Source organism: Brienomyrus brachyistius, unplaced genomic scaffold (genome assembly GCF_023856365.1).
Source record: "Brienomyrus brachyistius isolate T26 unplaced genomic scaffold, BBRACH_0.4 scaffold52, whole genome shotgun sequence".
NCBI lineage: Eukaryota > Metazoa > Chordata > Actinopteri > Osteoglossiformes > Mormyridae > Brienomyrus > Brienomyrus brachyistius.
In genome coordinates this window covers 1,912,459-1,937,607 of record NW_026042327.1, presented here as the reverse complement: position 1 = coordinate 1,937,607, position 25,149 = coordinate 1,912,459, and the positions used below count along the sequence as shown (strand labels likewise).

Below are 25,149 nucleotides of genomic sequence, written 5' to 3'. Positions count from 1 at the left end.
CAGTCTGTAAATGTCTGGGGACTGAGGAGATCAGTTGTTTTTGTCACTGAACGAGACGTCGGGAGCATCTGTTGCTCTAGAACCTGGATATACCTTTCAGCATTGATGGTGCCTTTCCAGATATGCAGGCTGCCCCTGCCATATGTACTAATGCACCCCCACACCATCAGAGATGCTGGCTTTTGAACTGAGTGCTGATAACACGCTGGGTGGTCCTTCTCCTCTTTAGTCCGGATGACATGGTGTCCCTGGTTCCCAAAAAGAATTTCAAATTTAGATTCGACTGACCACAGAACAGTTTTCCACTCAGCCGCAGTCCATTTTAAATGAGCTTTGGCCCAGAGACGACGTCGGTGATTCTGGATCATCTTCATATTCGGCTTCTTCTTTGAATGATAGAGTTTTAACTGGCATCTGTGCATGGCAGCGCGAATTGTGTTCACTGACAATGTTTGTGGGAAATATTCCTGAGCCTATTTAGTGATTCCATTACAGAATCATGCCTGTTTGTGATGCAGTGCTGCCTAAGGGCCAAAATATCACAGGCATCTAGTCTGGTTTTTCACAGAGATTTCTCCAGATTCTCAGAATTGTTTGATTACATTATGTGCTGTAGATGGTGAAATATTCAACCTCTTTGCAGTTTTATACTGAGGAACTTCTTTCTGAAATTGCTCCACTATTTGTCAGTGCAGTATTAGGGGGATTGTGACCCTCTGCCCATCTTTACTTCAGAGAGACACTGCAACTCTAAGATGCTCTTTTTATACCCAGTCATGTTACTCACCTGTTGCCAATTGACATAATTATTTGCAAATTTTTCCTCCAGCTGTTGGGTTTTTGTACCACTAACTTTTCCAGCCTCCTATTGCCTCCATTTCAACGTTTTTGAGACATGCTACTGTCATGAAATTAAAAATCAGCCAATATTTTTCATGAAATAACAAAATGTTTTTCAAAAACATTTGATATGTTTTCTATGCTTTGTCATGAATAAAATATGGGTTTATGAGATTTCCATATCATTGCATTCTGTTTTTATTTACAATTTTCACAATGTCCCAACTTTTTGGAATTGGTGTTGTAATATACCACAATGTAATTCTTTATTTGCAGTAACAGCAGTTTTAATGGGGAACTTTTCAGTCTTTCTGTTACATTTGTGTAGATGAATTGAGGTCTTAATGTTTCTGCCTAATTCACAGAGACCAAATGGAAGAATGCAGTTCAGATCTACATGATAAATCGGGTTTATCATCCATGTTGAAGGTTTGTATTTATTGCTGATATATATTGTGGTATCTGTTGATTCCAGCCATAATACCACACTGAGAATATAGATAGATTTAAAGCTCTTTTATTTAGCAGCCCTGAAAAGATCTACATCAGGCACCCAACGAGCACCAAACTGATTACATACAGTATATGAAACACAGGGTTGTTAGATACTGAACTCTAAGATAAACACACGATGGGAGACTTATGAAAGCTAATTACACATGAGGATCAGACAGGATACACTCAAGATACGGGCAACCGCACGCGCAACAATAAAGAACATAACTGATAATAACAACAACAACACAAGGGCTATTTACACCTTGCAGGCAGGGCATGTTGGGATATGTGCAAATCGACCAGATGGCGCTTGGCTTACCAACGCCACAATATTTTCTTGGCTGTTATGTGAATTAGTTTATATTTTATACAGCTGTATAATAAGAAATTCATCATGTTAAAGGAAATATGTTTTAATCTATGATTCACAAGTGAAACTCTGAAAAGGTTTGGTGTAAGTAGCAATAATTAACTCTGACTGTTTATTTTAGTCACTAGAGGAAAAAGCCATGAAGTTCCTAAAGGACGAGCTGAAGACGTTTGTGAGGTACCTAGATCAGAATTACCCAGAATGCTCTGAGCCTCAGCTGGAGGAGGACAATGACCTGGACAGTGATGGTCAGATGCAGAAGACCTGTGGTAGAGAGGTAGCTCTGAAGATCACACTGTACATCCTGAGGACCATGAAGCAAGATGATCTTGCTGACATGCTGTAGAAGAATAAGAGCTTTATAACATTATGTACATGTACAATATTGTGCAAAAGCCTTAGGCAGGCAGAGAAAAGGATGTTTAAATGGTCTTCATGTTGGTGTAGAACTACTATAATATGTATGTCAAAGTGTGTTTGCCATTTCAGAACCTCTCCCAAAATCACCCTAATATTTGCAGAAATCGTGCAGTATATTCACATATTTTTTTACTTGACCACTAACACACCTCATGTGGCTGATCAATATCTCATTTTTAAACTAATGTAATTAATTCATGAAGTGAGCAGGTGGTGAAATTTAACAAATACATGGACTGGCTGTGGTGCCTCTGATGAGAGGTTTGGGAAATGAAAAGGGGTTTTGTGTGTTTTTGGTTCTGAGCAGATATACACTTACTACCCAGATAAATGGCTTTAAACATTTCCTATGGCTGCCTAAGGCTTATTCACGGTCCTGTATGCGGTGTTCCAGTAAAATACGCATGATAAAACTTTTCAGTTTCACATTCACAGTCACAGGGAAATATCTGGATATGTATAAATTATGTAAAGTATGGATATGTAAAAAAGTGTGTTTTTGGAAAATATTCTTCCTCTCATACTGGTCAGGATCACGATGAGAATTAGTGCATTTTCCTATCATTTCTTTTCAGGACAGCTCATGCTACAGGAAATCAAAGGTAAACTTAAGAAGAAATTTGAGTGTGTATTTGAAGGGAAAGCTAAGGAAGGACAGCCAACACTTCTCAGTGAGAATTACACGGAACTCTACATAACTGAAGGTGGGACTGGAGCAGTCAATGATGAACATGAAGTGAGACAGATTGAAACAGCATCCAAGAAAATGCGAACAGAAGATACTACAGTCAAGTGCAATGATATATTTAAACCCTTATGTGGGCGTGAGACACCTATCAGAACTGTACTCACTAAAGGGGTGGCAGGTATCGGGAAAACAGTCTCTGTGCAGAAATTTATTCTCGACTGGGCAGAAGGAAAAGCAAACCAGGATGTTCACTCCATATTTGCTCTTCCTTTCCGGGACCTGAATTTGATTAAGGGTGAATACAGTCTGATTAAACTGCTTCACCGCTTTGTCCCAGAACTGAAATCATTTCAGTCCACTGAGCTGTTTAGGTACAAAATCTTGTTCATCTTTGATGGCCTGGATGAGTGTCGCCTTCCTCTGGATTTTCAGAACAATGAGAGCTGGTTTGATGTAACAAAGAAAACATCACTGGATGTGCTGTTGACTAACCTCATTAAGGGGAATCTGCTCCCATCTGCTCTCCTCTGGATAACCTCCCGGCCAGCAGCAGCCAATCAGATACCTGCTAAGTGTGTCCACCAGGTGACAGAGATACGAGGGTTCAGTGATGCCCAGAAGGAGGAGTATTTCTTCAAGAGATTTAATGACCAGAGCCTGGCCAGCAGGATTATCACACACGTGAAATCATCAAGGAGCCTCTTCATCATGTGCCACATACCTGTGTTCTGCTGGATTTCAGCCACTGTGCTTAAGAGGTTTTTTAGTGAGACTGACAGGGGAGAAATTCCAAGGACTCTGACTGAAATGTACACACACTTCCTGATCTTTCAGACAAGTTTAAAAAATGACAAGTATATGAAAAACCATGAAACTAAGCTTAAGGAATACAGCAAGGAGTTCCTTTCAAAACTTGGTAAACTGGCTGTTGACAACCTTGAGAAAGGCAATCTCATATTTTATGAGCAAGATCTGACAGAGAATGGCATTGATGTCACAGAAACTTCAGTTTACTCTGGAGTGTGCACAGAAGTCTTTAAAGAGGAGTATGGGTTGTACCAGGAGAAGGTGTACTGCTTTGTGCATCTGAGCATCCAGGAGTATCTCGCTGCTTTATATGTGTTTCTGTCAAACTTATCAGCTGACCTGCTGAAGACTGCAGTGGATCAGGCATTAGAGAGCAAGAATGGACACTTGGACCTCTACCTCCGCTTCTTCCTGGGCCTCTCAACAGACTCCAGTAAGACTCTGTTACAAAGGCTACTGGGGCCAACTAGAATAAGCTCACATACCATTAAGGAAACAGCCCAATACATCAAGGAGAAAATACAGGATAATTTATCTCCAGAAAGGACCATCAACTTGTTCCACTGTCTGACTGAACTGGGTGACAATTCTCTAGTAAAGTCAGTACAAAGATACCTGAATTCAGGAAACATTTCAGCAGATGACCTCTCACAAGCACAGTACTCAGCTCTGGCCTTTGTAATGCTGATGTCAGATGAGGAGGTGGATGTGTTTGATCAGAAGAAATACATCAGGTCAGATGAAGAGCACTGCAGGCTGCTGCCTGTGGTCAAGAACTCCAGGATGGCTCTGTAAGTGACGTGGGGATGGGAAATCATGTCTGGTCTGGCAGTAATACATGAATATTGTTTGAAATGTGTAATATATATTATATATTTCTCCTCATGGATTAATAAGTGGGTTTTATTTTGATAATCACAGCTATAGCTGTTTGTATAGCAGTAGCTAATCTTGACCACAGACTTTATAATGACTGAAGGTAGTGATGTCACTTTTTGTTTGTTACTACGTTTCCATTCCCATCCAGTCTGCCTTCTGACCACAGGCACAGCATCCTAACCTGCTATAGAAACAGTGAGGGCTCTTTATCCACAGGGTGTATAAGTGGAATGTGAGTGTTATTGTCAGCAAGCGTGTTCATGTGATGGAGCCCAGAGCTGGGAGCTTCCGTATGACTGCTGTCTCTGGCTGCTCACTGGCGCCCTCTGCTGGCCTCAGCTGCACCTGGCTGAGGATGTGACGACACATCTTGTCCGGCAGACATAGTTTAAGACATTGTTTAAAATATAAAATGAATATGTATATATGTAATTTATTTCCTCTCTTTTATCAACAAGGTTTCTTTTCATCTAGTTTATATTAACTGAAGATAGTGATGCAGTAAAAACAAAAAAGACAAGATTTCCACGACCTTCCTTTGTGTAACAAATAACCAAAGATATAGCATCATTCAGAATGGTCCAGTTTTCATTAATAGTGGGAAAACCACTCATATTCGTTTCAGTTCTGGATGCTGTAGGAAGCGTTTCTGTAAATACTGGGTGTGGTGCGTGACTCTTTGGGTTCGGATTCTGTGTCCATGAGCGGAAGGTTGCTGGTTCAGATCTCATCTTGAGTCCCCCCCCCACCATACACTGAATGCAATTTCAGTTCAGTTCAGTTTTATTTGTATAGCGTGTTTGCACAACATTACATCATCACAAAGCACTTTACAGCATCCCTGCCCAAAGCCCCCAGTGAGCAAGTCAGAGGGGACAGTGGCAAGGAAAAACTCCCTAGAAGGAAGAATCCTTCGGAGGGACCATAGTCAAAGGGGGAGCCCATCCTCCAGGGGGCAGCAGAGGAAGCCCTAACCATAGCCAGACTCAAAGGGGGAGCCCATCCTCCAGGGGGCAGCAGAGGAAGCCCTAACCCTAACCAGACTGAAAGGGGGAGCCCATCCTCCAGGGGGCAGCAGAGGAAGCCCTAACCCTAACCAGACTGAAAGGGGGAGCCCATCCTCCAGGGGGCAGTAGAGGAAGCCCTAACCCTAACCAGACTCAAAGGGGGAGTCCATCCTCCAGGGGGCAGCAGAGGAAGCCCTAACCCTAACCAGACTGAAAGGGGGAGCCCATCCTCCAGGGGGCAGCAGAGGAAGCCCTAACCCTAACCAGACTCAAAGGGGGAGTCCATCCTCCAGGGGGCAGCAGAGGAAGCCCTAACCCTAACCAGACTGAAAGGGGGAGCCCATCCTCCAGGGGGCAGCAGAGGAAGCCCTAACCCTAACCAGACTCAAAGGGGGAGTCCATCCTCCAGGGGGCAGCAGAGGAAGCCCTAACCCTAACCAGATTGAAAGGGGGAGCCCATCCTCCAGGGGGCAGCAGAGGAAGCCCTAACCCTAACCAGACTCAAAGGGGGAGTCCATCCTCCAGGGGGCAGCAGAGGAAGCCCTAACCCTAACCAGATTGAAAGGGGGAGCCCATCCTCCAGGGGGCAGCAGAGGAAGCCCTAACCCTAACCAGACTCAAAGGGGGAGCCCATCCTCCAGGGGGCAGCAGAGGAAGCCCTAACCCTAACCAGACTGAAAGGGGGAGCCCATCCTCCAGGGGGCAGCAGAGGAAGTCAAATGATCAAGATGGCAAAGTCCTAATTCACATTATTCCAATCTTAACATTTCAGTCACAAAGTGGGGGGCAGGGAGGTGATGACAGGCAAGTGCTGGAGCTGCTTCAGATGGCAGGATGAACAGTAGTACAGCAGCAGGGTAAACAGGGAAGATGTCACAGGCAGAAGGGTGAGCAGGCCGGAAGTACTAACAGGTAGTGGAGACGTCGCAGGCAGCAAGATAGGCAGGACATCTTGATAATTTGGGGTCTCCAGGCAGCACAGCCCAGGGTGAGTAGGAGAAATAAAATGTGCAGTTAGCCAAAGTAGGGGAGACTAGAGGCAGTGCAAACAGTTAGGTGAGTGCAGTATGTAAGCTCTGGCAGATATGGCTATGGCAGCATAAGCAGGAGGGAGAGGCAGGTGGGAACACAGACATGGGGAGTCCCTGAATGTCAGCACTCCAATTCCACAAGGGGGTGTGAAGCTAAAGTGACAGACTGACAGTTCAGTTTATCCAAAGCCAATGGCACCGATCCCCACCCAGCTCTACACCTCACACTATAGGTCTGACTGGGAGTGAGCAGTTAGCTAGAGCTAGAACTAGAGTCCCTATAAGCTCAACTAAACAGGAGTGTTTTTAGTATAGACTTGAATATTGAGAGTCAGCCTGAATCCCGCACATCCGCTGGAAGACCATTCCACAGCTAAAGAGCTCTATAAGAGAAAGCTCTGCAGCCTGCCGTAGCTCTTTCTACCCTGGGTACTAACAGATATCCTGCTCCTTGAGATCGAAGAAAGCGAGGAGGGTTGTATAAGGCGAGCAGATTACTAACGTATTCTGGTTTAAGGCCATTCAATGTTTGATAAGTCAATAGCAGTATTTTGTAGTTAATCCGAGACTTAACTGGAAGCCAGTGAAGGGAGCATAGAACAGGGCTAATATAATCACATTTTTTAGTGTTTGTAAGAACTCTGGCTGCTGCATTTTGTTCCAGCTGAAGTTTATGTAAGGATCCAGATGGGCACCCAGAAAGGAAGGCATTACAGTATCCAGCCTGGAAGTTATAAAGGTGTTAGTGTTTCCGCTTCATGAAAGGAGAGCATCTTCCGAAGCTTGGCTAGGTTCCGTACATGATAGAACACAGCTTTAGTGATGCTTTTTATGTGAGCATCGAAACATAGATCTGAATCAAAAAGAAGACCAAGATCTCTGACCACAGTGACCACCAAGGTTGAGGTTGTCAAACTTATTTCGAGCCGCTTTCAGACCAGTTAACAGTCTTTTTCTGTCTGTTTTTCTGTGTTTAACACAAAGAAATTATTTGCCATCCAGCACCGGATATCTAGTCGACAGTCTTCTAACCGAGAGCTGTGATGCATCATCCGGTTTAACAGATATATATAACTTTGTATCATCAGCAAAACAATGAAACCCAACACCATGATTTCTGATAATGTGACCAATATATACAGTGTACAGTAGTGGGCCCAGCACTGATCCCTGTGGGACACCATTGTAGGAATATTTAGCTAAGGTAAGTTTTAATATCTCCACCAATTGTTGTGATCGGCGATAGCGGATAAGGTGCACAGACAGGGCGACGGGCAGAGAAGCAGGCGATCAGGCAAAAGCAGGGAAAACAGGGATTTATTTGGGTTACGGGGACTGGGAAACATCTGATGATGACTAACATCAATGATAGACAAAGAACTCAGGCAAGACATGGACTTAAAAAGACAGAACTGGTTGAAAATAATCAGACACAGCTGGGTACGATCAGGGAAGCACACGTGGATAATCAGGGGGGCGTGGCACACATGAGGATCGTACGAGCTGGGTGTGACACCAATATGTTTGGAAATTAATTACATTTTAATGAATTATTATTTAATGATGTTTATTAACTAATTGTTATGCCGAATGGTTGGTTCCTACAAACTCAATTGCGAATCCCCATGAGTGGGTTAATGTGAGACTTACAAGGGATTCACTAGTTACCAGTATCGCTTAGAAACCTGGGTTAGTAGGCTCGTCCAGCGAGCTGCCTCACCAGGTAATGTAAATGATCGGTAGCGGAAGCTCCCCTCATGGCCGATGAGAGAGAGTCTCATGATATTTCCGGCGAGTTTTAGGTTTCAGAGCTTAGTAGCCAAATCGCACATAGGTAGGGACTATTGTGAGCACTCAATGAATGGAGGCTGAAGTTGTGTAAAAGACATGCTAACACTACAACTAACATAAGACAGACATTACACTTAACACAAACAACAAACACAAAATAACGGAATAGAACCAAACAGAGTGTAACATGAAAATGCAGTGACCAGATTTAAATGAGTAACCTTAAAAGGGAAATACTGTTCTGCAAAGCAAGCACAGTTTGTGGAAACATGACCCTAAAGTCATAAAGCAGGCTAACAGAACCGCTTAGGTTGTTAGAATGAAAGGAAGCTGGTTTACTTGTTTGCAGAGTGGAGGGGGTCTTGGCAGTAGGTCGCAGAGGTGATGAGCTGAGGGAATGGTAGCACCCAAGAAGACGCGGCGTTTGGAGCGGTTGTTGGAGTGGAGCCCCTTGGATTCTCTCTCCTTGTGAAGCTTTAAGGTGAAAGGCTCTGTCTTGGTTGCAGTTCTCTGTTGGGTAGCAGGCCTTCACCGGCAGGCTTCAGGAGGGCTTCTCATGGGCTGCTCTTCTCCCGGGGCTTCTCTTCTCCTCCCTCTGCGGGGCTGATGTTCTCCTCTGCTCCTCTCTCTTCTTCTCCCTGCTCTGTCCTGAGGTGCCATGTTTTATGATCTAAAGTTTATAAATAGGGATGAACAGGATTTCAACACCTGAAGCAATGGCTGATCATGTACAGTATTTGGCAGGCTTTCGGAGGGGTGTCTGGCAGTCATTTTGGGATTTATGACTAGACTGGTACCACGTTACCGATGATTTTCATTAAACTGGTGTAACCTTTGATACATACAGTTTCATGGCAACCACTGAGCATATTTGGAATCAGGAGTGATTTTCCATCAGTTTGTCAGCAAACATGCCATACCAGTCTGGCGGGTCACACCTCATACAATCTGTATTAATTAATTAATAATTTCTGATATTATGAATGTTAATAAATCCCATCCATATACATCAACAGAGGTTGCTACTTTGGATCATTCGTACAGACATTACATTACATATTCACATTTAAACAGTACATCTTACCCTTAGATAGATGTGGCCGTTAGTTTGTGGTAATACCAATTTAAATTGCACATCTGGGAACAACATATTTTGGTTGGTGTGGCTTATCCTAATTATATACTCTCCAGAATCGATAATATACACATTAATTCAGTCTTTTACTGCAGAACAGTAGAGGACAAAGACGTGCTAATGGACCACAAAGATCAGATGAGGGCCACAGAGGAATGTGGAAAAGGGGGGGTTGTTAAACAAAGAAAGAAAGAACCTCTGATAGTTAGGAGCCACACTAAGATACCTGGTTACATTATTTAAGTTTCAAGATTCCTCTGGGATAATCATGAGAGCATGTATGCAGGGGTAGCTGAACACTAAGATTGTCTAAGGACACACAAACATAACCTATCTGGGTATCGAGACTAGTAGTCATGAGTAAATCAATATATAGGGAACACAAAGGCTGAACTTAGGGAGCGTGTCCTGCAGTGCCCTCCGGTACAGACCTCTGAATGCCGGATTCTGCAGGTCCTGCTCTGTCTCAGTGCGCCACCGCTTTTCTTGAGCTTGCAGATAGGCAGCTGGGCTCTCCCCCTCCTTTATGGGCTCCACCTTCATTTCAGTCACACTCAGCCGTGGAGGAAACATTAATCGCAGCTGGTGCCAGAGGTTAGCACGGTAACTGTCAAAGGGACATGCATCATTCAAAGGAGTCCCTGTCGCCGCTGCCAGGCCACTGCTTCGCAGCAGTCTCTCCATTGCGTCCACCCCCAAAGCGTGAGTCATAACTGCCTTTATGTCACCTATCGCCAGGAGCCGACCCATAGTTTCCTCCTCAAATGCTTTTATACACTTTCCAGCCCCTTCTGCCAGAGCTGGGAGTCTGAGAAGCAGGCCCTCCAGATCCTGTCCTGCCCACGGCACATACTGTGTCTGTGCTCCTTTCACCATTAACGGAAGCATCGGAGTGTACCTGGTGGGGGGCCTTACAGCCCTCCTGCTTCTCACTACTCTATCCTCTACTCCTTCCTCACTTTCTGTTTCTGTCTCCTTCTCCTGAAACTGACTCCATCCTTTAGATGGAGGGTTAGGGGTGTCCAGCAGGTGCATCAGCCCTTCTGCATCACTACCACTTACTCCGTACCCCACCTTTTTAGCACTTCCCTTTTTCTCAGATCCACATACCTGACCTTCTGTTATTAGCTCACTCCCTCGCAGTCCTTCCTCCACAGCCTGCCGCAGCAATGCACTCACTTCCCTGTATCCATCTAAACAACCTGCCGCTCCTTTCTGCTCCCTTCCTGCTTCCTCCGTCTGTGTCACCTCACCTTTGAATTCTACCTTCCCCTCTATTACTGGAAACTGACCCTTGTATGAAGGAGGTGGGACTTCCACTAACGGGTACTGACTTTGATAAGACGGTGGCCACATTTCCTCCTGCCTCATTTCTTCTTTCTCACTTACTGCCTTTCTCATTGCTTTCTGGTCCCTTCTCCAGGTCTCTCCCTTTACTTTAAACAACCTCAAAACTTCCAGTTCCTTACGCCTTTTCTTTTTACGCCTTTCTGTGTTCTTATTAGCCTTATGATACTTTATCAGAGTCTCCATCTCCTCACACACTGCTACATCCCATGTGCCCCCTTTAGGCCACTTAGTTACCAGAGCCTTTGTTCTATTCTCCCACTTTTTAGACATCTTTTCTATCTTTGTTTTAAGCAGGGGGTGCTCCCTCCCCAGCTGCTGTACTGGTGTGTCTGCTGCCTTTACTGGGCCCTTCATTTTACTGTTTTCCTCCACTCTACTGTCACTTGGGCTGTTTTCCTGTCTGATATAAAAATTAGCAAATTTCCTCACAGCCAACCCGTGTTCTATTGTTTTCCTTTCTTTTCCTTAATAAGAATTCTCTCCCTGACTGAACCTACTTCACCTTAAAGTGTCACTGACTCTATATTATTTTCTACTTACTCCTAACGTTGCACCCAATTATCTACGGGCACACATATACCAAAGCTTCCCTTGTGCTAGATCCTCAAAAACTTCCCTTCTCTCTTTTTTATCAGCCTGATTTGCGTTTGTCTGTCCACCGTGCACACGAGCCTCCTCACACTTTCTCTGTTAATTCCCTAATTCCATGGAAAGTCACAAAACCCCTTGTCTGTGACCTGTTGTTCTCTCACAAAGATGTGCTTTAATACCCTTTATCTCTAAACTTAGTCTCTATTGTCCATAGAATCTTCTAATCACATTTTATTCAAAAACATTATTTTATGATTTGTCAAAATTCTAAACTCACCTACCCGCACTTCCACTACTATAAATGATTTTCTATAGAAATGCACAAATGCTCTATCCAGTTCCCCTGCTAGATTGATCCCTTTTTAATTTTAGTGTTTTTACCTCTGGGGTACTTATTTCTGCTTTATGCACCTTAACACTCAACTTATCCGTCAAAAATATATGTGCTTTTCCTCTGGTTCAACCCAAAATTGCATACAGTATATGACCATTTTCCCCTCTTCTACATAACAAAACCAGTCTGATCCAGCAGACCTTTAAAATCCCCACAACTTCTAATGCTTAGGCTCTCTCTGGCCTTATTACTTTACCAATATTTTTAATTGCAACACGACATAACCTTTGCTTAAAACAATTCCTTTGCAACTTAACAATATCTTTGCATCATGACATAACAGCACTTTTCCCCCACAACTTAAAACACACAGGCCCCTCCCTTAGGGCAACCCAACCTTTACTTTATCAGATCAGGGAGACCCCCCTCTCTTAGGGCGATGTCTCTGACTCACACTAATTAAAGAACCTGCAGCACAAACACTGGCCCTCTCTCAGGGCAGTACCTTTACATCACTTATTAAACCTTCAAGGCCTCTACGCCTCGCAACAGTATATCAAGCCCTCAGGGTCAACTTTCCCCTCCTTCAAGGCGCTTATCTCTGAGGGAATATCCACACGTGACCCTTCCTTTAGGGATTTCTCTCACATCACACACACACTGGGCCCACTGGACACTGCACAAACAGCTCTCTTATCTTTAGTTCTTTTAATCGGTGAGTGCCCTTACCGGGAGGCACTGTCTGTCCCCGAGACACCCCCGTCTCCGTCTCCCTATTCTCCCTGATCCGTCTCCGTTCAATCAAGAAGGTGCTTCAAGCCTTAGAGCCTCAGTTTTCCCATTTACTGTAAGTACAAAGACGTGTCTCCTATTCTGTGTTCTGAGTGCAATATGTTTAGCTATTCTTCTCCAGTCATTAGCGGGACTTATACTGTACATGTGAGAAGTGTCAGTTAGTCGCTAGGCTGACGGAGAAGATTGTAGTGTTAGAGGGACGTATCCGGACGTTACATAACATCCAGGAGAATGAGAGTTTTATCGATTCAGTGTTAGCGGCTCCGGATATGTCTGCGATAGCTGGTCAGTCTCCCCCTGCTCTGGCAACAGGGCCTTCGCTGCAAGGCAAGTGGGTGACGACCCGGCGGCACAGCCGTAAATCCAAACCGAACTCACACCGGTGCCATTCGCCTATTCGCGTTTCTAACAGGTTCTCCCCACTCAGTGAAACTCCCGCTGAGACGCCTGTTGAAAGTGCTCTAGTAATTGGTGATTCTATTCTAAGAAACATGAGAGTAGCGACTCCAGCGACCATAGTAAATTGTCTCCCTGGTGCCAGAGCGACCGACATCTCGGCAAAGTTAAAAGTCCTGGCTAAAAGTAAAAGTAAATACTCTCAGATTGTTATCCACGTCGGCACTAATGATGTCCGATTGAGGCAATCGGAGATCACTAAGGCAAATTTTAAAGATGTGTGCAGCCTTCCGAAGAAGATGTGTGTGTCAGTAATGCACTCTGGCCCCATCCCTGCTAGGCGTGGCGATGAAATGTACAGCAGATTATCGTCGCTACATCGCTGGCTGTCGGAATGGTGCCCGATACATGGTGTAGGTTATATAGACAACTGGCGGATGTTCTGGGGTTTGCCTGGGCTTTTGAAGAGGGACGGTATTCACCCCTCTCGGGCTGGTGCCGATCTCCTGTCCAAAAGCATAGCTCATAGTCTCCAGGCAGATCGCTGACTAGCCAGAGCCAAGTCCAGGCGTCAGGCAACCCGGCATAACCGACCGCCTGCAAGTCGCTTAGAGTCGTCACCTAGGGTTCATTTTATTGGTGTCTGTTCCCTGTGTCTTTAATCATGGAAGATTATTCCACCGTAGAGTGTGCCATAATAACGTAATAAAAATCACAATGAATCCATTACGGGGGGCGGCATGGTGGTGCAGTGGTTAGCACTGTCGCCTCACACCTCTGGGACCCGGGTTCGAGTCTCCGCCTGGGTCACATGTGTGCGGAGTTTGCATGTTCTCCCCGTGTCGTCGTGGGGTTTCCTCCGGGTACTCCGGTTTCCCCCCACAGTCCAAAAACATGCTGAGGCTAATTGGAGTTGCTGAATTGCCCATAGGTGTGCATGTGTGAGTGAATGGTGTGTGAGTGTGCCCTGCGATGGGCTGGCCCCCCATCCTGGGTTGTTCCCTGCCTCGTGCCCATTGATTCCGGGATAGGCTCCGGACCCCCCGCGACCCAATAGGATAAGCGGTTTGGAAAATGGATGGATGGATGAATCCATTACTAGAAAACAGTTGGACTTCAGAATATAAGATCACTGGTGTCACGATCGCTGGGTAAACGGGTGATCGCACGGACAGGCAGACAGGCAAGGAGGAAGCAGGTAGCCGTAAGTCGGGGTAAACGGGGTTTATTCGGGGAATTAGGCTACGAGCAGAACAGAACATCGACGAACATCAATGACGGACCAAGAACTAAGGCAAGACACGGACTGAAATAGACAGGACTGGGCGAAAATAATCAGCCACAGCTGGGCTAGATCCGGGAAGCATTTGTGGATAATCAGGGGGCGTGGCACACACGAGGATCGTACGAGCTAGGCATGGCAACTGGCTCCTAAAGCACTATTAATAAATGAAATAATTACTGATTTTAGTCTTGGTGCCCTGTGCCTTACTGAGACCTGGCTTAAACCAGATGAATTCATAGCACTAAATGAATCTACTCCAGCGGAATACAGTTATAAGCATAACCCGCGACCAAATCGCAAAGGTAGTGGTGTTGCTGCAATTTTTCAGTCCAACTTAGGAGTGTCTGAGAAATGTGGTGTGAGTTTCAGCACATTTGAAACTCTTGTTCTTAGCCTTGCTGGCTCATCTCTTTCTAGTTCGTCACCCCAAATCACCATGGTTATTTTGCATAGACCGCCTGGGCCGTACAGTGATTTTCTTAAGGAATTTGCTGATTTTTTTAACAAACCTGGTGGTCAGTACTAACAAAGCCGTTATTGTGGGTGATTTTAACATTCATATGGAGAAAGATAGTGATTCTTTAACAACAACGTTTTCTGCTATCCTAGACTCTGTAGGTGTTTGTCAGAATGTAGTCGGGCTACTCATGTCTGTAACCACACCCTGGGTTTGATTCTTAGCCATGGTGTCCTGGTGGATCACATATCTATTATACCTCAGAATCCTCTGCTCTCAGATCATTACCTGTTAACATTTGAAATCCAGTATAGTCTCCCGTTGACCACCACTCCAAAGTATAGAATTAGACGTTCCATTACCGCACTAACTACAACAACATTTATGGAACAACTTCCACAGTCCTTCAGCCTTACATCTGAAGCCCCGTGTGAAAATGAACTTGAACGGGTAACTGTGCACATGGAGAAATCGCTTCGCAGCACCTAGATCTTGTAGCTCCACTGAAGAAGATAAAGCATAGAGATAAGAAACCTGTCCCCTGGTGCTCTGATCATACATGTAACTTAAACAGGCTTCACGCAAGCTAGAGCGCAAATGGGGCTCAACTAAACTAGAAGTTTTCAGATCTACCTGGAAGGAGCCTCTCTAAGTACAGACAAGCACTAGTGACTGCTCGGTCTGTGTATCTCTCCAGATTAATAGACATGAACAAAACCAATCCTAAATTCCTATTTGGCTAGGATAACACACACTGAAAAAAAGAACTTTCTGGTGTAGTAAAATTTATTAAATTAACTGTTTAACTTCTACATTGTAAAATTAAGATTCAGTGGGATCTAGAATTTCTGAAGTAAAATTTTGAATATTTACACATTTTATTCACTTAGTAAGTGGACTGTATGCAAATAATTAGCTTTACTATATATTTTTTCGTACTGTTTACTTATTTAATTGTCACTGTAAATAAACACAGAAATACTAAGTAAATTGTAATTTAAAAATTAATACCGCATTTGAATTGGCATATGCGCACTTTTGACATCCAAATACGCATGCGTGGATTCATACGCAGTATGCGTTTTAGATACCCGCGTTTTCATCACAAATCTGAAGTTTGGCGTTCGAACCTGTTGGAAGAAGCAGCGTGCCTGGACTATCCCCTGCTTAAGTTATTACCGTTTATTTTAGAATGATAATTGTGCCCGTGTGCATTTTGATAGTCCGGTAATTTAGCTCGTGATGGTTTTAATATGTGCTGCTAAACATACCGTAATTGCTAGGCTGGTGTATGCCAACTATTAAACACAGTGCGGCCGTTCATGCTTTTGTTAAAACCAATCGGTGCAGCGAGTAGGTCTAACAGTTGGACATAACCTATGCATAAAGTCAACGTTTTAAAACCACGTCGTAGTGTAAAGATAGCAGTGCAGTCCATCCTGCTGTTATGAATGGCGTCATGAAAATAATTTTCTTTAAATATCCAGCGTGTGGAATTTAAGAGGATTTATCAGAAAACGAATCTAAATTTCATAATTAGAATATACCGTACTGTACAATAACTTGGAATTAAGAATCGTGTGTCTTTTTTAAGTTTAGAATGAGCCTTTCATATCCTCATAACGAGCGAGTCCTGTTACACAAAGTCCACCATGTTCCTACAGCAGTATAAAACAACTATTGATGGGTTTAAATGAAATGTCTAAGTAAAATTAATTTTGCTAACCTAATATGCCACCTAAAGCACAACTATTTACAGTATACAATATTCTACTCAGTATTTACTTTATTTTGCTGCTTTTGATATTACATTTAACTTAATTGAGCAGTCAACCAAATGGAAAGCCCCTAATGCAAGTCAAATCAGTCACTTTTATTACTCAATAAGTGTTTTTTTTTTAATAAACGTTATTAAAATAAAGCATATGGTTTTATCAACAGGAACCAGAACAGCACAGCAGCGGGTTGTTATTGTGTCAAGCCAGGATAGGCTGCAGGATAAGCCAGTGGTGTGTAATTTGATTTGTCCAACGTTCAACATTAGCTTCATTTAGGTACGTATGAATCTATATGTAGATTTGCAGAATATTGTATCGCTTATGTGTTTCCTTATTCTTAACTGCATAACATAGCATATAATTGTGGTTAAATGTTTTGTGGTTTTAATATCACAAATTCATTTTCATTTACATGGTGGCCCTACTCATTGGACAGGACAGGTCTAGAGAGGACAGGTTTCTAGGCACGTGTCATCAGGGAAAAGCACAAAAATAGCAATTTTAGGACATCAAAGTGTTTAGAGCTATTAAGGCATTATACATTGGAACATTTACATGCTGGTCAGGGCGGGCACTACCCTGTTTGTACACAGACTGTCCTTGTTCATTTAAAAGTTGGGGTGCACTTTGCACCCATTTGTCTAGAGATCATACACAGACTGAACAGACAGGGCAGATTGTTTCCTTTTCATGTCATGTATGTAATTCGTGTAGTTTTCACACAGAGGCGCAATATTTTGAACATCTTGGAGCTTATCTGAAAAAGTATGAAACTGTTCATTGTGTTTTTAAAGATTGTGACTACAGTACTAATGTATATTCAACTTTCGCAGGGTTAACGATCTTCCACCACATCCAAGTGGTGAAACTAATGACACATTGGAAATGGAGAGACAGGAGCTTCTTAACGAGGTAAAGAACAACCGTAGGGTGATTCAACAAAAAATGGCCAAAACATTCTCCTATCGAAGGCTTGAGGTTGTGAGTGATAGTCCAGGAGCCGATGACTGCAAAGAGAGATGGCCTGCTTTTTTTGTGAAGCTGAGGTAAATACATTTTTAAATCCTTAAAGTTGTGTAGGCCAGTTACAATTTTAGAATGATATATTATGAACTAGGGGTGGCATGGTGGTGCAGTGGTTAGCACTGTTGCCTTACACCTCTGGGACCCGGGTTCGAGTCTCCGCCTGGGTCACATGTGTGTGGAGTTTGCATGTTCTTCCCATGTCGTCGTGGGGTTTCCTCTGGGTACTCCGGTTTCCCCCCATAGTCCAAAAACATGCTGAGGCTAATTGGAGTTGCTAAAATTGCTCGTAGGTGTGCATGTGTGCGTGAATGGTGTGTGAGTGTGCCCTGCGATGGGCTGGCCCCCCATCCTGGGTTGTTCCCTGCCTTGTGCCCATTGCTTCCGGGATAGGCTCCGGAACCCCCCGCGACCCAGTAGGATAAGCGGTTTGGAAAATGGATGGATGGATATTATGAACTACCGTTATATAATATATACTGGAAATGTACTTGTTTCCCAGTTACAACTGTAGACCAAATTACTCTTTTGAGCATCATATGTGCACCTTTATGCAGAATTTACCCTTCCTTTACTTCGCATCAGACTATTTGGCCTGGTTCCTAATGTGTGTGTGAGAGAGAGACTGCAAGTGTGTGAGAGCGAGTGAGTGTGTGTGAGAGAGAAAGTGATGAGTGTGTATTTGACCTGGTTCTTAATTTTGTACTTTTGAATCTTTTGTCAATTCAGGTAAAGGAGGAATTTAGAAGAATAACAACAGTTTCCCTGGAGGAGAGGTTCATGTTTAAACTTGAGCACTACACACCAAAACTTACTGCCCTAATGAAGGCCAAGGGAGGTGTCATGGGTACCAAGCTGAGGCCCATCCTGGACAAACTGAGCCAGGTAAGTTTGTTCAAAATTTGGCTGTTTATATTTTTATGAACAGAGAAGAATCTGTTGTCTCTCTCTCAAACACACATGGAGCAAGAGCCATGTTTGAAAAGATGAGGTGCAGGGGCAGAGAAGCTATAGAGCGCAAAGATTCATGCTTTATATGCAGTATGTCCACATGCATAGCACAAGCCCTTACACTCTGTAACTTTAGCTTTTCACATGCAGAAATCACTGCTCTTTGCACATGTCTGCTCTCAATTGACTGTTCATTGTATGTAAATAGTTGTTTAGTGTTGACATCATAAATTGTTCACAGAACCAAAGACTTGAGATCAGACGTGAAGCTGTTATCTGTAACATCATCATGTACCTTGGGGAGGAGCTTCTTGAAGATTGCCTGGTAAATCATAATTTAATTGTTTTATGATACAATTTCAAAACTTAATGTATTATAAATAAAGTAAGTCACTTTTTAAATAAGAAAGGAAAGAAGATGAGGGGATGGAAGTATTCTGCTCAACCAAATAAGACAATGGAAAAGCCAACAAAATATATCATCTGGAAGAACAAACTAGAGAGATTTGTCAATGATTGACAAGCATAATGACAAAAATAAACCTGCTCGGGGGTTACAAGGTCACAGGGTTTTCTGCCACTGTAAAGTATGGAGCCTTTGACTGGTCACAGCAGAGGCTGAGAGAAATATTAAAGCAGCTGTCGCTCAGAGGATACTGTGGAGTGCAGACATCTTGCAACAAATGTTTTATTAATGCTGACTCGATTTAATTTAAGCTGATCTTTGTTAAATGACCAGGAGGACAGTCGCAGTGATGCCACTCAACACGTCCTCAAGATCCTGGTCGTCCATGGTACTGATGGAGAGGAGCCAGTGGATGTGTCCATCCTTCTTAAAGGCAAGGAGATGATGTCTGGATGTGGCAGTACTGCGAAAGCCTGCATGCTGCTTATAGGGCTCATTTATGGCCTCAACCTTGCATCCCCTCCAAAACTGCGCTACACATTTAGAAGTTAAATATCTAATTGTTGGCTTTGAAAACTATTTTCCTGTTTGTAAGATGGTTTAAATGTTAAATTGCAGGAATGTCTAAATGTTGTACTTGTACTGTACGAGGTAACAGAGTTTTAAGGTTTTAATTCTGGCTGTTGACATTTTGTGTAAAATAAGGGTTTTAGTCCTGAGAGAAATTTAAGAAGTTTTTTTAATTGTTACATGCTTAATTTCTCTGTGTGTCTGTGTGTGTGAGCGTGACGTACTGTGTGTTGAAAATTAGTGGTTTGAATGTTGCGATTGCTTTGTCAGAGAGATGTATTATTTGTTTAAAATAAGACTGGTGCTCCCCAGGGATATATGAGCTGTTTTTATGAAGTGTTGAAATGCTTTTTTACATTGTTAATACATGTGTGTGACAGAGAGAGTGAGAGTGTGGTTGTATGTTTTAGTTTGAAATGTTTTACACTGATTTGTGATAACTGTATTGATAATGTTTGACAATAAACTGTAACTGTAATGCATTTTAGTTGTGTGGTCTGATATAAAATTGTGTTCAATGCAGAGAAAAAAAATCATTAATTTGGTAACATTTATCAGGACAGAATTTGTAAGATTTTCATAATTATATTGAGTAATTTAACTTAATACAATTAAGTAACTGAAAGAGTCCAACAGTGAAAACATCCATCCATCCATTTTCCAAACCGCTTATCCTATTGGGTCGCGGGGGGTCCGGAGCCTATCCCGGAAGCAATGGGCACGAGGCAGGGAACAACCCAGGATGGGGGGCCAGCCCATCGCAGGGCACACTCACACATCATTCACTCACACATGCACACCTATGGGCAATTTAGCGACTCCAATTAGCCTCAGCATGTTTTTGGATTGTGGGGGGAAACCAGAGTACCCGGAGGAAACCCCACGACGACATGGGGAGAACATGCAAACTCCACACACATGTGACCCAGGTGGAGACTCGAACCCGGGTCCCAGAGGTGTGAGGCAACAGTGCTAACCACTGCACCACCATGCCGCCCCCAGTGAAAACATAATAAAAAATATTTATTTATATCATAACAGTAAGTAATATTTATTATATTAGTTTAAGTAAGATTTACTTACTATTTTCATAGTAATATTCTTCTCCATAAACTGACTTTACTTGATTTTTTAATTGATTTTACTTAATTAATTAAATTAATAAAAACTTGCCACTTAAGTATAATTATGTAACATTTATTTATTTTCATAAATGTTATGTTCAGTACTAAGTAAATTTACATTGATACTGGCATGTGAGTTGTACTTCATTTTACAGCAGTAAAATCTACTTAGAAGTGCTAGTGCAAATTGTTACGAGGATTTTATTAAGTAAATCCTACAAGTCATTTTTTTCAGTGCAAGGACTCCAAAAAGGGTGGGTATTCCGAACTGCTGTTTGGCGCATAAGCGCAAACAACAGTCAGAACCCGTCCCCCCACCCGAAGGCGAAGGGAGGCTACCCTCTCGTCCACTGCGGTAAACCCCAATGTACAGGCACCCAGCCTGGGGGCAATAAGTATGCCCACGCCTGCTCGGCGCCTCTCCCTGCGGGCAACTCCAGAGTGGAAAAGGGTCCAACCCCCCTCAAGGAGACTGGTTCCAGAGCCCAAGCCGTGCGTCGAGGTGAGTCCGACTATATCTAGCCGGAACTTCACAACCTCGCGCACCAGCTCAGGCTCCTTCCCCATCAGAGAGGTGATATTCCATGTCCCTAGAGCTAGCTTCTGCAGCCGAGGATCGGACCGCCAAGGTCCCTGCCTTTGGCCGCCGCCCAGATCACTTCGCACCCGACCCCAATGGCCCCTCCCATGGGTGGATAATTATATAATTATTATATAATTATCAATTATATATTTAATATTAGTTATGTTCATATTTATTTTAGCTATTATAGTCTCATACTTTAGCCAACAATGCAGTAGATGTTACACATAGATTATGAGTTTAATTAGAAATGTCAGTCTTAGCTAACTTTAGTCAAATGAAGCCTTAAGAAAAATATGGATTTTATAATGTTAGTAGTCCTCAGTTTCAGTAAATCAACAGAGTGTTTATTGCGTCTGTATTTTACAGACGGCTATGAAGAGGGCAGGAGGAAGGCCTAAGAGGCAGAGACCCGGTCTGACCTCCAGTCTGAGGGCCTAAGAGGCGGAGACCCGGCCTGACCTCCAGTCTGAAGGCCTAAGAGGCAGAGACCCGGTCTGACCTCCAGTCTGAAGGCCTAAGAGGCAGAGACCCGGCCTGACCTCCAGTCTGAGGGCCTAAGAGGCGGAGACCCGGCCTGACCTCCAGTCTGAGGGCCTAAGAGGCGGAGTCCCGGCCTGACCTCCAGTCTGAGGGCTTAAGAGGCGGAGACGCGGCCTGACCTCCAGTCGGAGGGCCTAAGAGTCGGAGACGCGGCCTGACCTACAGTCTGAGGGCCTAAGAGGCGGAGGCCCGGCCTGACCTCCAGTCTGAGGGCCTAAGAGGCGGAGGCCCGGCCTGACCTCCAGTCTGAGGGCCTAAGAGGCGGAGGCCCGGCCTGACCTCCAGTCTGAGGGCCTAAGAGTCGGAGATGCGGCCTGACCTCCAGTCTGAGGGCCTAAGAGGCGGAGATGCGGCCTGACCTCCAGTCTGAGGGCCTAAGAGGCGGAGGCCCGGCCTGACCTCCAGTCTGAGGGCCTAAGAGGCGGAGACCCGGCCTGACCTCCAGTCTGAGGGCCTAAGAGGCGGAGACCCGACCTGACCTCCAGTCTGAGGGCCTAAGAGGCGGAGACCCGGCCTGACCTCCAGTCTGAGGGCCTAAGAGGCGGAGACGCGGTCTGACCTCCAGTCTGAGGGCCTAAGAGGCGGAGACCCGGCCTGACCTCCAGTCTGAGGGCCTAAGAGGCGGAGACCCGGCCTGACCTCCAGTCTGAGGGCCTAAGAGGCGGAGACCCGGCCTGACCTCCAGTCTGAGGGCCTAAGAGGCGGAGACGCGGTCTGACCTCCAGTCTGAGGGCCTAAGAGGCGGAGACCCGGCCTGACCTCCAGTCTGAGGGCCTAAGAGGCGGAGACGCGGCCTGACCTCCAGTCTGAGGGCCTAAGAGGCGGAGACGCGGCCTGACCTCCAGTCTGAGGGCCTAAGAGGCGGAGACCCGGCCTGACCTCCAGTCTGAGGGCCTAAGAGGCGGAGACCCGGCCTGACCTCCAGTCTGAGGGCCTAAGAGGCGGAGACCCGGCCTGACCTCCAGTCTGAGGGCCTAAGAGGCGGAGACCCGGCCTGACCTCCAGTCTGAGGGCCTAAGAGGCGGAGACCCGGCCTGACCTCCAGTCTGAGGGCCTAAGAGGCGGAGACGCGTTCTGACCTCCAGTCTGAAGGCCTAAGAGGCGGAGACGCGGTCTGACCTCCAGTCTGAGGGCCTAAGAGGCGGAGACGCGTTCTGACCTCCAGTCTGAGGGCCTAAGAGGCGGAGACCCGGCCTGACCTCCAGTCTGAAGGCCTAAGAGGCGGAGACGCGTTCTGACCTCCAGTCTGAAGGCCTAAGAGGCGGAGACGCGGTCTGACCTCCAGTCTGAGGGCCTAAGAGGCGGAGACGCGGTCTGATCTCCAGTCTGAGGGCCTAAGAGGCGGAGACCCGGTCTGACCTCCAGTTTGAAGCAGAGGTGTCTGGGCAAAGGCCACCGAGGTGAAAAAGGTGTCAGTTTCTTCACATCATTATTACTTTTCCCGTTAACACCCTGTTTAAAATCTTGTTTTCCATTAAACTTCACTGAATTGAATTGGTACAGGTAGAGGTTTGCCTTTTATTTTACACAACGTTCCATTCAATGTTGATGAGTTGTATCGATTCATCAAAACAGGAAGGATGTCAAGCTTGGTTCCCTCGGGGGTCAGGAGCTCTCATCCATGGGTTCAGAAGAGGACTGTTCCCCGCCACCCAAAACAAACCTTCCTCCTACACCTACCATGTTGTCACAGTCACCCCACACCCCAATTTACCCCCTGCCCCCATCACCAGGTTACCAGCAGCAGAACCCCCAGCATCACACGGGCCCCTTACAGACATGCTAGAGAGCTGGGAGCCAGGAGATGATATTCCATGTGAGTGTGTCCTTTAGCTTTCTGACTGACTGTGTATGTATGGATACATTTCATGGAACATTTGCTATCATGCATTTAACACTGTATACTCTTGTAGCACTGGCACGTTACCAGAACTTCAGCTGGGCTCCTCAGCAGTCATCAGAACCAGGGAAGGCCAATACTAATTTCCACTCAGCTACCTTACTGGTATTTTTCCAAAGTAGACAAACTTGGTCTCCCAGATAGCTTTCCATCATGTACTATAGATGTTTTCATGCTGCATGTTGCCAAGCCTTTAGCTTCTGTCATCTTGGCCAGATTTTTTGTTATCCCCCCCGTTTTACATACCCACTGGCCAGGGGACACATGGCTTAAGCATGTATTCAATACACTAAATGGATTTTACTTGCCTAGACATTGCTGGGTTCACTGTATTTTAAGATGACTGCTATCGTAGGGCATTCTGCTGTGTCTATGCGTTTCATTTTAATATATTAAACTTCTTTTTCATAGCATTGCTTAGGGAAGTCCTTACGAAACTTCAGATGGTGCTTGACCAACAAAAGACCATTATTGGTCTTCTGTAACTTTGTGAGGCTAAGTTGTTGAACCTAGGCATTGACGAAGGTCTGCTGAGCAGATGATGCAGCAGGATCCAGAACTTCAGCTAAACATGGTGAGCATTTCTTGGGGTTTTTTTATATAAGAAACTAACTGCACTCTTGCTGACAGAGCTTCTGAAACTGGAAGTGATAGGCTTTTATTTTTTCTGAAAATAATATACGCAAATCCAAAACATGCGATATGACAATTTTGGGAGAATGATGATTTAATCTGTAGTACAGAGGAGAAGATGGGAGATGTGTAGGGCAGGGTTACTGCAGGAGCTGCTTTGAGTATAATGTGTGGTACAAATGAGAAGGTGGGAGATGTGTAGGGCAGGGTTACTGCAGGAGCTTTGAGTAGCACTGACAGTCTGTAAATTTAAGGGTCATTCCATGTAAGACCAACAGAGGCCTCCTACTGACCATCTTGGATGTGCTTCATACTTGATGTAAATACTGCCATTGTGTCCAACCACTACTGTGAAAAATGTGTGGAGGCTTTAAAAATGGAGTAATTGCCCTAATAAATAAGTGTTGCTTACAAAAAAATTTCAAAGTTCCATAAGTCATTACCTTTGAATTGTTTATGCTACTTACAGAAACCAAAATGTTTGCACATTAGTTGCTGGGAACAGTAACATTATCTACGTAAAGTATAAAGCAAACCCAATACGGCCAGTTGGGAAAATTTGGTAAAATATGTTAGATTCCATGGAATCACCCTTAAGTCAGGCGTCCCACCTGCCTCTGGCCTCAAGAATAGGATTGAATATGGCTGATCAGTTCAGGTTCCAATCTTACTTGTAGATTCCAGATCTTATTGATTCACAGTTTTGATTCTAAAATGTAAAAAAATGGCGAATGTTTAGATGATAAACTGACTTTCAGTTAAGGTACCACTTTTAATGATGAGACACACACATCACTTTAAATTAACACTAAAGAATGACTAATGAGTCTCCACAGGGGCTTTTATTTCGAAACCCCCCCCCAGGTGCCATTGGGAGCCCTGCAGCCCTGAGAAAATGGCCAAGCCACCAGTCCCCTCTTCTTGTGCCATAGGCTCCACTTTTGCATAGCTTGTGTATATGCAA

At 44.5% G+C, this 25,149-nt stretch overlaps 1 protein-coding gene across 3 annotated transcripts in view; it reads left to right on the top strand.

Moving 5' to 3' along the window:
- Nucleotides 1-1,135: 1,135 nt before the first annotated feature.
- Nucleotides 1,136-25,149, top strand: part of LOC125723828 (NACHT, LRR and PYD domains-containing protein 12-like) — a 189,832-nt gene continuing 165,818 nt past the window's right edge. The window contains exons 1-2 of one of the 3 annotated variants that reach the window (XM_049000643.1): nt 1,136-1,269; nt 1,830-1,985. In XM_049000643.1, coding sequence (XP_048856600.1) covers nt 1,213-1,269; nt 1,830-1,985 — 213 coding nt within the window. In that variant the 5' untranslated portion in view covers nt 1,136-1,212. Of the gene's footprint in view, nt 1,270-1,829; nt 1,986-2,693; nt 2,995-25,149 lie in introns of those variants that run through there. The other 2 variants (XM_049000642.1, XM_049000645.1) reach the window with 2 other exon arrangements.